This window comes from Psilocybe cubensis, chromosome 10 (genome assembly GCF_017499595.1).
Source record: "Psilocybe cubensis strain MGC-MH-2018 chromosome 10, whole genome shotgun sequence".
NCBI lineage: Eukaryota > Fungi > Basidiomycota > Agaricomycetes > Agaricales > Agrocybaceae > Psilocybe > Psilocybe cubensis.
In genome coordinates this window covers 2854538-2866042 of record NC_063008.1, presented here as the reverse complement: position 1 = coordinate 2866042, position 11505 = coordinate 2854538, and the positions used below count along the sequence as shown (strand labels likewise).

Sequence of the window (11505 nt, the reverse complement as noted above, 5' to 3'; positions counted from 1 at the left end):
TGCCCTCTCAATTGTACCAGGTATATACACCTATATGACATCAGAAAGGTATCAGACCCTCAAGAAAGTGAGTGAGATTCAGATGCAATTTAAAGAGGCGCCCAGCCAAAGAAGAAACAAGACTTGTTTTAGTGGGCCACCGCGGAGCGTGGCATGACGTGTCTTTACGATTCAGCGTCACGCTTTGTAATAATATAATATATATATAATATAATATAAATATGTCCAACTTTGATGTGGATATCGGTGCAATGGACGAAGTGATATTCAGACTCCAAGGCATAGTTAGCGACAAGATGCTACCACCAATGGCAAAGCCTGCTTCGTACGTCCACTCCATTGAGGTGAATTAATTACAAATGAGGACTGTTACAGCTGCGACAGAACGGTCAAGCAACAACCATATTTACGTACCGCCATTGCTATCATGGGACTCGGAGACATTGTGTTCAATAAGGTGATGGAAAAGCTAGAAGAAGTTTTCCTCCATTTTGCAAACAATTTTCCCGCGGACAGCGTCAGCGGCTATGACCCAGTTCTTCACAAAGACACGGGTTTTAATGTTTTCCATGCGCATAGCCAATATTTCACGAAGGTATCCGCATATCAAGACAAATCTGACAACATAGGTTTTCATCCCCTGGTCGACCCTGATAACGTGTTGGCGTCCATGGTAGGGGACAGTTTCATCCACGCAATCGATAACAAGGTACAGTTTCTTCGTCGGGAGATACTTCCTGACGGAACAGCCAGGTATGTTTAGAAAATACCAACAACACATCACAACCAAACTAATATCATGTTGCAACAGATATTATTCTTATAATCCTGCCTCCATACAAATTGGAGACATTGTCAAGATCAGTGTTGCCTTTGTTGCATTTCCTGCCCAAGGAAACAAGTACAAATTTGTTGTCGCTCTTCGCGGAATACTTGTCTTGGACCAGGAGGCAAGAGAGGTAAGCAATGTTACATTGAACAGTCTCATAGCCATTCATAACTTCCAACAGAAAGCTGATATTCTCAGAATGCGGTCGCGCTATACTCCAGTGAAAAGACAGGTTGCTGTTTTGTGTAGGACAAAGAGGCAGCTGTACAAAGGTCAGATTGACATTGAAGACACGCAACAGAGGATGGCACGTATGCGCTTAAATGAGGACACAGTCCACAATAGCAATACTATGTCCCAAGATTAATACATATGTACATAAAAAGACAAGGATATCATAAATGTGCTGAACAAACAATCAATCCATTTGCGTGAACATTGTAAATAACAAGGAATAATTTGTCAAGTCATTTTCATGACAGAAATTATCTGAAGGTGTTAGTTGGCACCCCATGGGAGAATCCTGCGTACACTGTACGCAGAATATTCCCATACTTGGCTGAATATCGGCGAGGAAGTCCGTGGGAGAATTCTGCGTACACTATACGCAGAATATTCCCACACTCGGCTGAATATCGGGAGAGGTTGACCGTGGGAATATTCTGCGTACACTGTACGCAGGATATTCCCACGCTCATCCGCAAGTCAAACTTACAAATTAAGACAAAAAGAATGAGGACAAGAACACAAGTTTATTTCGAACAAAAATTTGACTAAGGATGGAAGAAATTACAAATATCCATTCCACAAGAGGCTTTGTGGTTGAGGGCAATGCAACCAAAAAATATCTGCCTTTCTGGATAGCAAATACAAAACAGTTGCATGTACACGGTCATCTTTTTGCCTACATTACAGGAATTAAATTGACAAATACTAAAACTAAAGAGCACACACCTTATACCCCTTTCCCAGGATTTGATAGCTTTTTTGACACGCTTGTGTAATTGGTAAACATTTGCCACTGTGTAGTGAAAATCTAATGTGATACCGCTGATGCGACGGACACCAAAATGCAAACAATCAAATTCATTGAGCAACAATGCCCACGAATTGGCTTCAACAAAGGAAGTCTGATTTGCTTTGGGTAAAAGAGGCAAAGAATAAACCCAACAATGCCTGTCGCCAACCCGTCTAATCCCAGGAGAGAACAACTCTGGATAAGGATTGTAATCCAGCACAACAAGAACATGACCACGAGATGAACTATACCCAACATTTACGTTGTCCCTGATAGACTGTATCCTGCTTTGGATATGGCGGTCCATTTTCAAAGTTTGCGATGGAATGGAAAGAACAAATTTCAAGCCACGGGAATGATATTTTGCAAGAAATTTTTGCGCGCGCTTGAGGTCGGCAGAAGGTTGCAACAGAGAGACTTGATGTCCAAAGGTAGCATTTGGATACAAGCTGTACACCTTCTCAAAGGTAACAAAATTCATGACGCCGGCTGCAGTAGAACAAAATTGAAGTTAACATTGTTTTGACACATGACATTGGGGACATACTGCTATGATACCCCAAAATGCACTCTACCACCGATTGACAAGTCGTAATCAGTTGGACAAAAGAACCTTGGCACCATAGGTTAACGACCACTCCAGTGGTATTGTAATGTCGATGAAGAGGATGTTTCTGAAGGACAATTTTTTCCATTTTCAAAATTTTTTCCGCTGTGGTGTTGTCCGGATATTTGGGATGCGGCATGATAGTAAATCCAATGGACATCATCCAGGAAAGAACGGGAAGAGCATATCTGTGCTCGACATACATGTCCATGTCACCCGGAATCCATATATTAGCACGATTGATTACGAAACTTTATGTAAGTAAAGCGAGTTCTTTTATCTCCACAACCCACTGTACAAAAATATGTCCTTGCCAATTGTCCCCATCAGTAAATCATTGATGCCATCAAAATTGCGTGATTAATACCGGTTTTTTACTTAACCGGTATGCTTGACTTAATAATTGGTTACTATCATAGAATTTCTGTTAGTTTTTGTTCCTACCAAGGGGATATGGAAATTAAAATACTAGATATTAGCTAGGTAGATAGGTTAGCTGCCATATGGTAGAAAACAAAATTAGATACCATTACATTATGACTTTTTAATTGCAAGTTAAACATTTTGATGCAGATAATCATCGCTCATAACCAAAAATTTTATAATAATGACCTCATTCAACTGATTTAAGGCCATTAATTAGTCACAATCAATTACATACCAACTGTTTTGCATGCTTTATACACCTCTAACGTCAAGTAGAGGTAAATAGAATGCTTTATTGTTATCAAAAAAAATTTAGCATGAATGACTAGCAGACTGTGGTGGCATAGAATAAAGAATAATAAACATTATGTATCTAGCTATTATCTTTAATGCCACTTCAAATAACTTGTCATATTAAACTTGTTGTGCTGTTCATACTGGCCATGAATTAATAAGCAGACTGTGGGAATAACTTGCATATAGTGTATGCAAGTTATTCTCACGGTTGCCGCACTTTGCATTGAGCAACTTGAACTTCTCTGGTAATTCCTGATATATTACTGAGATGCATTGCATATACTTTAGGTAAAATACAAGTATTTTTGGCAATAATAATTATTTTCAGTCCTAGTTTAGATGATCTTATTATATTTTACTTGCTGTGGTGTTTGTACTGGCCGTGAATTAATAAGCAGGTCGTGGGAATATCCTGCGCACACTGTACGCAGGATATTCCCACGGTCACTACACTCAATTTGCATTGAGCACTGGCCACTTTGGTCAAGAGATGGTCATTTTGAATAATGTTTTCCATGCATTGAATGTATTTTGGGGAAGAAATAATGCACTAACACTTGCAAATTATGCTTGAAATATGTTTCCACACAGCCAATTGTGTTCACAGCAACATCAAACTATGCCAAAAAGAAATATGCGCACCAAACAAATGTTTTTGCACACAATATTGTTTCACTCTTGATGCACTTTTCAAAAATAAGAAAATTATATTTATGGGAAATATGTCCCCACTTGGGCAGCCATACACATGAGCATTCTTCCATCAGTTTTCCATACAGGATTCTCCCAGCAGATCTGGAATTCTTCAATATTTAGCAGGTATGAAAATTATAATAGACAAGTTCTTCCTTACAATTAGGCCTTATAACCTGTGCAGCTATTTTTTGTGTCTGACACAACTAAGCTTGTAGTAGACCTAAGTCATAGTAATTAATCATAACCTTGCCCAGTATCTGGCTGTGCATTCAGAACATATTAATATATATTAACTATGTTATATAAATCTAGATTAAAAAATATTTTATACAATTGTGAGATGTAAAGTCTTGTCATGCCACGCTTTGCGTTGGACCACTAAAACAAGTAAAATGCAAAACGGTGGAACCTGAAATAACCAGGCCAGTCTTGAACTGGAGAAGACAAAACAGCAAATGTTCATTGGGTTTGAAGATAGGAGCAAATAAATTTTTGGGACGGAAGGCGCGGCGCATATAGCCCAAAACGCGGTCGTTTAGCTCCTTGCAAGTCCAAGAGAAACGGTAGAGGGTTTTCAGATCCATCTGATCCATGTACACATCGTCCATAGGAGGCGGAAAGACTCTAAAAAATAAGTAATAACCAAATGAGATAAAACAGTGAACATACTGTTGGAAACGGGGGGATAACGCGGAAGCCATGGATAAAACAGTGCGGAGAAAAGTGCATTGTCTATACTACGTCAATAAATATATTAACCGTAAGCTGATAGACGCCCGACGTAGGGGAAGAACAAATTGGTATGCGTGAGAAACGATCATGAATCAGAAAATCAAATTCAAATAGTACAGAACGCCCAGAACCCAAGAACGCGTAATTATTTCTATTTGAACTCTGATTGATGAAGCTACCGATATCAAGGAACGTGTGTGCCTGCACAGTTCTATTTCCAACCTTTCAGACCCATAGTTCAAAGAGTGCATTTGGTTCCATCTCTAAGTATTAGTACAATATATAAGCACGTTGGCTAGACGGTTCCACATGGTTTTAAAAATTAAACAACAACGCAAAAAAGTGAATTGAGTAGGACTATTGTTGTTGGGTATAATTAATTTCATGGAAACGCACATTCACATTGCGATCAAAACAAATCAAAAACAACCTTTAAAGTAACCAATGGTAAAAAGAAGTCATAGAATGAATTGGAAAGGGGTTGCTTAGGGGGTCCGGTGACCGCTTAAGGAAAATACCGATAGCGGTAACGACATTGATCGCATCAATAATATTTTGATGGGGACAATTGGCGAGGACATTTTTGCTCGCTGGGTTGTGGGGATAAAAGAACTCATCTTTACTTACGTAAAGACTCGTAATTATAAGTTCCGAGTACAGATTATGTAGATGTCTTCTCTGCAATGAGGCTCGTCTCATTCTCGGAGACGCGTTGTGCTATGGCTTTGCTCTATCTCATGCGGTTATTTTCGTAAGTCATCCTCGGAGTAATTGGCTTGTATGGGTATTTAAAAGGCCAAACTAGTTAGGCGGATTGTGTCCCAAACGCGTTGGAATCCTGTACAATCCAGCTACACCCCACATTACGACTTTACTTGCAACCATAGAACATCGTTTTCCAGCGCAGGAGACAAATGCTATACAAACTTTTGCTTGCGTCGATATTTGTCGTGCCGCACCTAGTGTGTGGACTGGTTACGGCAACAGATGTCAGTATTCTAACAATTATTGTCTGAAAACATGACTTACTAGACAAAATACTTATACAGGAGAGTTCAGAACTGGTGATGACCCCCGCAGGGCTTGTGTCAAAATCCCGCGCTCATTTTGTTCCCGCGGGCGCCAGAGTTGAGCACGCCGAAGATGCTATCCACATCATCTCATCAAATGGCACAATCATCCATAGCGCCCCAAGCTCAAAGCGGAGCCGAAGGGATTCAGCAGAAATTTTCTCTCGTGCCTACACAGACGGATACGCAGCGTACTCGTACTGGGGCCCCAACCCCAACACCAGCGCCATAGCCAACTTCTCCACGTCGTGGGTAGTACCAGAGGTGCCTGCAAGAGCCGACGGCCAGCTCTTATACGTGTTTAACGCGCTGGTGCCAACATCCCTAGACACGATCCTCCAACCTGTGCTTCAGTTCGGTGTATCGTCTGCGGGTGGTGGGAACTACTGGGCTGTCGCGTCGTGGTATGTCAACGGACCGGAAGTGTATTACTCGTCCCTATACCCCGTGTCGGTGGGCCAAACGGTATCTGGCGTTATGACGCTTCAGGGCAACAAAACATCATCAACGGGGAAAGTGCAATACTCTTATAACTCGGTCTTTTCGGGGATATCTAGCACGTCGATGACCATCAACTCCAATGAGTTGCTGACTTATACATATGAGGCGCTCGAAATTTATACGACCTCAGGGGCGACAGATCTTCCTACAGGCAAGACAACTTTGAAATCTATCAACATCGTCGACCAGAACGGGCAGCACCCAACAGTAAACTGGACACCTGTCAGTAACACAGCGGAAGGGTTTGGAATAACTGTGGTAACAAATGGGGGAAACAATGGTGAGATCGACCTGGTGTATCCGTCTTCAGGCTCAGTGGGAGGTGGTGCTACTTCCGTCCCGGCATCATCTACAACTGTGCGTACGACCACTGTCGCACCCTCGACGACTGTCAGCGCACCCTCTTCAACTTCCAACACACCAACGTCCTCTCCGACCTCTGTAGGGGCCGTGTCCCTTTACGGGCAATGCGGAGGAGTGAGTTACACACTTGACTATTCAACGCACCTTTTCTAATTACATTTGTTGCAATAGATTGGATGGAGGTGAGTCGTAGTCACTATATCAATTGACAATTCTATTTAAACGAGTCTGATCCATCCAGTGGTGGTACTAGTTGTGCTCAGGGAACATGCAAAGTCATGAACCGTACGTAAATGGTTTATTCATCAGCAATTTCATGTGTTCTGACATGTTTTTTCTCGAAAACCAGCATACTATTCTCAATGCCTCAACTGAGGCCAACATACGGCAAAACGATCTCATCAACAAAGATGGAATTTCCATGATTCATGATGGGCGGATAAAATTTCAAGTGTAACATATATTAATTATGAATGAAGTTCTGTGCAAATGACAGGTTATGTTGTCCAGGATCTTCACTGGATGAGAGATGATGCTGTTTGATAAGTGAGAATGACACTCAGTCGCTGAGCCGTGACGAGGGGTGTAGTGCTATAAAGTACAGTTACTTACTTGGATACATCCCCATGGCAATTGTTGTAATTCGCCATGTAGCAGAGTCCGGAATCTACATGTGCTAAGAATCGAAGAAGCCGTGACGAACCTTGAAGTGTATCAGAAATTCGAATATCAGGCTGTTATGATTCTGTCCATTTATCATTTAGAAGGCAGAAAGCGTCCATATACACCTGCCAACAAGAAAGTGTCACACATACATCATTTACTCGATGAACAAAATCCAGATTACAGATTCTCAGTTCCTGACCTTAAACTTAAAGACCAGCACAGTTTGATTGAAGCATGGCGTCGAATACATGAAACATGTTGAATTACACGCGATACTTGAGCGCTTCACGTTCTGATACCTATACATAGCCTTCGCCCACAAGGTAGGTAGTCAAGTCGGCCATGATATTTTTACCTTCGAAAACTCTACCTTGTTCAACACCCCGTGTATCGCCTATTTATACCTTTATGATATACAGTTGTCGTCTTTATAAAGAAGATCCTCTGGCTCATGTTGAAAGACACCGCCCAAAGACACATTATACCCCTATTACTACTTTTGTAACGCCTCAGCAAGATCGGTTGGTACAGAAGTCATGAATTCCTTTCTGTCCAAGATCTCCCTGGCTTCTATTTGCTTCGTCCTGCAGACAGTGATGCAAGTAATGTCCTCGCCCATCCTGGCTAGTGAGCAAATTGTATGTAAATCGAATGAACGGCCTGGTCCTTTTTATGAATAATTTTAACAGGGTTATCGACGTGATGAGGTTCACGGGACGACTCTTGTCAATACTCCTGGCGGTCAGGTTCCTCCAGAAAGAATACATTTGGTACCAAATGGTGCTTGCGTACACCAAGCCGACGGCTTCATTCATATTATCGCACAGAACGGGACCAAGCTTCACACCGCTTCAGTGTCAGGAAACTCAAGTACTGCTAGACATGGAAGTGTCAGTCCGCATGTACGAAGATCGTTTGGCTCAGGATATGTTGCCTATACATGGTGGAACAATCCCAGTTCCAGTCCTATCGCACATTTTACAACTACGTGGACAGTACCCGACTCGCCGCAAAACATTGACGGTCAACTTCTGTATTTGTTCAATTCAATGGAGCCAGACTCTTTCAACGCCATTTTACAACCTGTACTGCAGTATGGTGTCTCTCCAGCGGGAGGTGGAGATTACTGGTCAGTAGCCTCATGGTGGATTGTGGGATCGGAAGTATACCATAGCTCGCTTACACCTGTAACGCCTGGACAATCACTCCAGGGAGTCATGACCCTGATTACGCCGTCGGATGGAAGCAACAGTTATAACTACAGTTCGGCCTTTACAGGAATACCCGACTCTGAAATTTCAATCTCGTCCTTACAGGAGTTGACCTATGCATGGGAAGCTTTGGAAATCTATACCGCGTCTGGAGCAACTGATCTTCCTCGTGGACGAACAGCTATGGGTTCAATTAATTTATTTACACAAGATGGTCAGACTCCTCTGCTTTTCTGGGACTCCAGTGACGATGGTAACGACGGATTTAAAGTAGAAGTAGTGGCTGATGGGGCAGTCAATGGTCAAGTTGACCTCGTCTACCCTCTTCAATAGTTACTCAAATTCAAAGTCCACTCGGAAGCAAACTTCGACTCACGATTTCGCCTGAAAAATCTACGATATATACAAATTCCTCTTCTGTATTACTTGCTGCAATACAACAATGTTAACTTCGAATATGTTTTATATCTTCGCACACTATCAAAATTAGTTTGGGAAAAATTTATAACGGACGCGATCGTTGAAGACGATGCAAAATCTTGTTCGAACTCAAGGACAAAGTTATCCCATACATTTATTGCATGCATACAGCAGGCCAGATACAATAAATGATACACAAAGGAAAATGACTTGAACAAATTCATTTTGTATTTCAGTCAATCATCGTGCGGCGCTATTATTAAACACGGTGTATTTTTAGATTGACAGAGGCTTGGCAAGCGGTCGGACGAATGATTCAGAAATTTACGCGTTTACGGGTGGCTGAAAAGTAACGAGAGTCGTGTGTTCCGTATTTCGAGACATTCATCTTACCTATATCTCTGTATTCCCTCCATGGTCAGATCTACTATTCAATGCGCCTTTGGCACAACCAAAACTTGTGAGTTGAATCTTGACTCGGCCGCCCCATCACATCCGGCATTCGCCAAGCATGTGCCAAGCCATGCCTAGACATTTTCGGTGGTGAGCGGTCAACATCTTCAAGTTTTACAGCAAGGCTTCTACTGGCCGTCAAAACCGAGAGACGCAACGCGTCGGACAGATATTTAAACGGGATCCCTACGCCATAGTACCCTTTCCCATTAGTTCCCTCTCTCCGGCGTCGAAGTCATCCTTAATTCTTCAGCAGTCACTGTTGTGCCTAATAATGCCTTCGGCTTTCCTTACTGCCTTGGTTCCCTTGTTGTCAATTGCTCTCGCTAGAGGCTTTACTCCTCTGGTTTCCAAACGCGTACCATGGGACCAAATAGTATGCACCCCCAAATCATTTCTAAAGTCTAGGAGATATTGAAGCATTATTTTTTGTAGCCTTACAAGGTCGACACAGACGTTGGGCTTATCAGAGGAGACCAGCTGGGATATAACATTTGTAACTCCACGACGGAAGGACCTACGTCTCTCTGTCAGACCGCGTATATCAACTCTCTAGATGGTGAGCCTTGTCATCTTGTCAAATTCTGAGCGAACCTTAACCTTTTTAGATTTCTGCATATGGGCCCCTCCGAACCCCGGAAAGACCGTCGGAGAGATCGAGGGCGAGATGATCGCGTGGTGTACAAAACCTGGCCATGGAACGCGTGTCATGCCTGAAGGGACACTGACCGGTGTCCAGCTTACGAAGACACCGGATTATATTCAAGTTGTTGGATTCATGGATCAGACGAAGATAAACATGGTGGCTGGTGATGAAGGTGGAGAGATGGATCCTCACGGAGCGGATCAGGTACTTTTTATATATGATCGAAAGTGGTCGGAAGCTTACATTTTTCAATCAGAGGGGAAATCCTATGGGAGGGTTGGTTTACACCAATGCTTTCACCGGAACATATACTCAGGTCATCGAATGGCACAAGTGAGTGTATTTGGACAATATTAGTTAAATACACCTTATATTCACTCTTTATCTAGTTTTAATGGTGGTAATTACTTCTGCTTTAAGGCATGCGATCCGCGAGGCAAGGACGATGCGAAGTTCTGCCAACATATTTACGACACACAGGGATGCGGGTTTAACGCGCCTTCAAATGCAAAAGACAAAGTCTTTGAATCCTGTGCTGGTGACTCTCAGGCATTCCCTGGTGTCGGTCCACCAGTAGTGCCGTCCAGCTTCTCTTGCAGTCAATACCAAAGTACAGATATCTATCTGAAAGGCACTCAGGTCCCCGTCCCCGGCGCCTCCACTATTTCGTTCAGTTCAACGCCCACGCCATCTCTTCCTAGTACGAAGTCATCCCAATCACCTACATCTGGAGCAACCACTGGGTCTAAGACTAACAGCGGCAGCTCTGCTCCTAGTCAAACCAGTAATGCTGGTGCGATAGCTGTCCCGGCCATCATGTCCATGGCAGGCCTCCTACTTCCTTTACTTTTGCTCAATTAATTTCGCTCTACGTATGTAGCTCCACGCGCCCTCTTTCTAAGCGGATACTTTCTGAACTATTATCCTCGCTCTCCACTTTTGTTGTACTGTACACCAGCATTCAAATTGTTTTAGTGGGTTAGGCTGGGCTTTCATAGTCGGACTTTCAATATGTAGATTTTGTGAAAGTATACATAATAATACCCATAGAGTATCTAGGCGTATCACGGACCCTCTTGTATTCTTACCATTTCTTTAATGTTGACTTTATATGATTATAGTGCGAACAGCGCGCCTGGACTCTGTCGCGCGTGTCGCGTCGCGCATGTATCCACGTGATCTTGATGTCACAGCACGCGCGAACAGACCTACGGCATCTGTACGGCCATCAACGCACTGACTTGTAGGAACGCAAACCTCGACCTCAAGCGCCCATATACATAGTTTGGTTAATGATCCTTATATTCTGCATTGTGTATACAGGAAATGACTATGTAACCTTCCCATTGGCAATCTCATTCAATGCGGGAATGCACGGGCCGTATGTCCGACCGGGTGCGGGATTACTGACGCGGGGATCCGAGTTTTAAAGTATCCTCTCGTTGCCCAGTCACTGCCACCGTGCAAATTATGAGGCTCGGGGAGAGTATATGGCCATATAGTCGCCTATCAGAGGATCTTATCAGTCTCATTTATAGATTTTCTTTCGAACTTTGAACCTTTGAAGCTT

The 11505-nt window shown here is 42.8% G+C and overlaps 6 protein-coding genes across 6 annotated transcripts; 4 read left to right on the top strand and 2 right to left on the bottom strand.

The window, feature by feature from the left end:
* Positions 1 to 221: 221 nt before the first annotated feature.
* On the top strand, positions 222 to 1196 carry JR316_0011143 (uncharacterized protein; the record flags this gene model as incomplete). Its single annotated transcript, XM_047896804.1, has 4 exons — positions 222 to 325; positions 376 to 753; positions 812 to 959; positions 1011 to 1196. 4 exons carry the CDS (start codon positions 222 to 224, stop codon positions 1194 to 1196), a joined length of 816 nt encoding a protein of 271 aa, XP_047744849.1.
* A 422-nt stretch (positions 1197 to 1618) lies between these two features.
* On the bottom strand, positions 1619 to 2593 carry JR316_0011142 (uncharacterized protein; the record flags this gene model as incomplete). The annotated part of the gene is made up of 4 exons (XM_047896803.1): positions 1619 to 1733; positions 1784 to 2336; positions 2395 to 2418; positions 2461 to 2593. The coding sequence occupies 4 exons, from the start codon at positions 2591 to 2593 to the stop codon at positions 1619 to 1621; spliced, it is 825 nt and encodes a 274-aa protein (XP_047744848.1).
* A 1633-nt stretch (positions 2594 to 4226) lies between these two features.
* JR316_0011141 (uncharacterized protein) lies at positions 4227 to 4574 on the bottom strand (the record flags this gene model as incomplete). Its single annotated transcript, XM_047896802.1, has 2 exons — positions 4227 to 4497; positions 4543 to 4574. The coding sequence occupies 2 exons, from the start codon at positions 4572 to 4574 to the stop codon at positions 4227 to 4229; spliced, it is 303 nt and encodes a 100-aa protein (XP_047744847.1).
* A 1098-nt stretch (positions 4575 to 5672) lies between these two features.
* On the top strand, positions 5673 to 6914 carry JR316_0011140 (Endo-1,4-beta-xylanase B; the record flags this gene model as incomplete). The annotated part of the gene is made up of 4 exons (XM_047896801.1): positions 5673 to 6653; positions 6711 to 6721; positions 6781 to 6824; positions 6889 to 6914. The coding sequence occupies 4 exons, from the start codon at positions 5673 to 5675 to the stop codon at positions 6912 to 6914; spliced, it is 1062 nt and encodes a 353-aa protein (XP_047744846.1).
* An 887-nt stretch (positions 6915 to 7801) lies between these two features.
* Positions 7802 to 8749, top strand: JR316_0011139 (uncharacterized protein; the record flags this gene model as incomplete). Its single annotated transcript, XM_047896800.1, has 2 exons — positions 7802 to 7843; positions 7895 to 8749. The coding sequence occupies 2 exons, from the start codon at positions 7802 to 7804 to the stop codon at positions 8747 to 8749; spliced, it is 897 nt and encodes a 298-aa protein (XP_047744845.1).
* An 814-nt stretch (positions 8750 to 9563) lies between these two features.
* On the top strand, positions 9564 to 10796 carry JR316_0011138 (uncharacterized protein; the record flags this gene model as incomplete). The annotated part of the gene is made up of 5 exons (XM_047896799.1): positions 9564 to 9665; positions 9725 to 9848; positions 9898 to 10139; positions 10192 to 10268; positions 10325 to 10796. 5 exons carry the CDS (start codon positions 9564 to 9566, stop codon positions 10794 to 10796), a joined length of 1017 nt encoding a protein of 338 aa, XP_047744844.1.
* Positions 10797 to 11505: the final 709 nt, after the last annotated feature.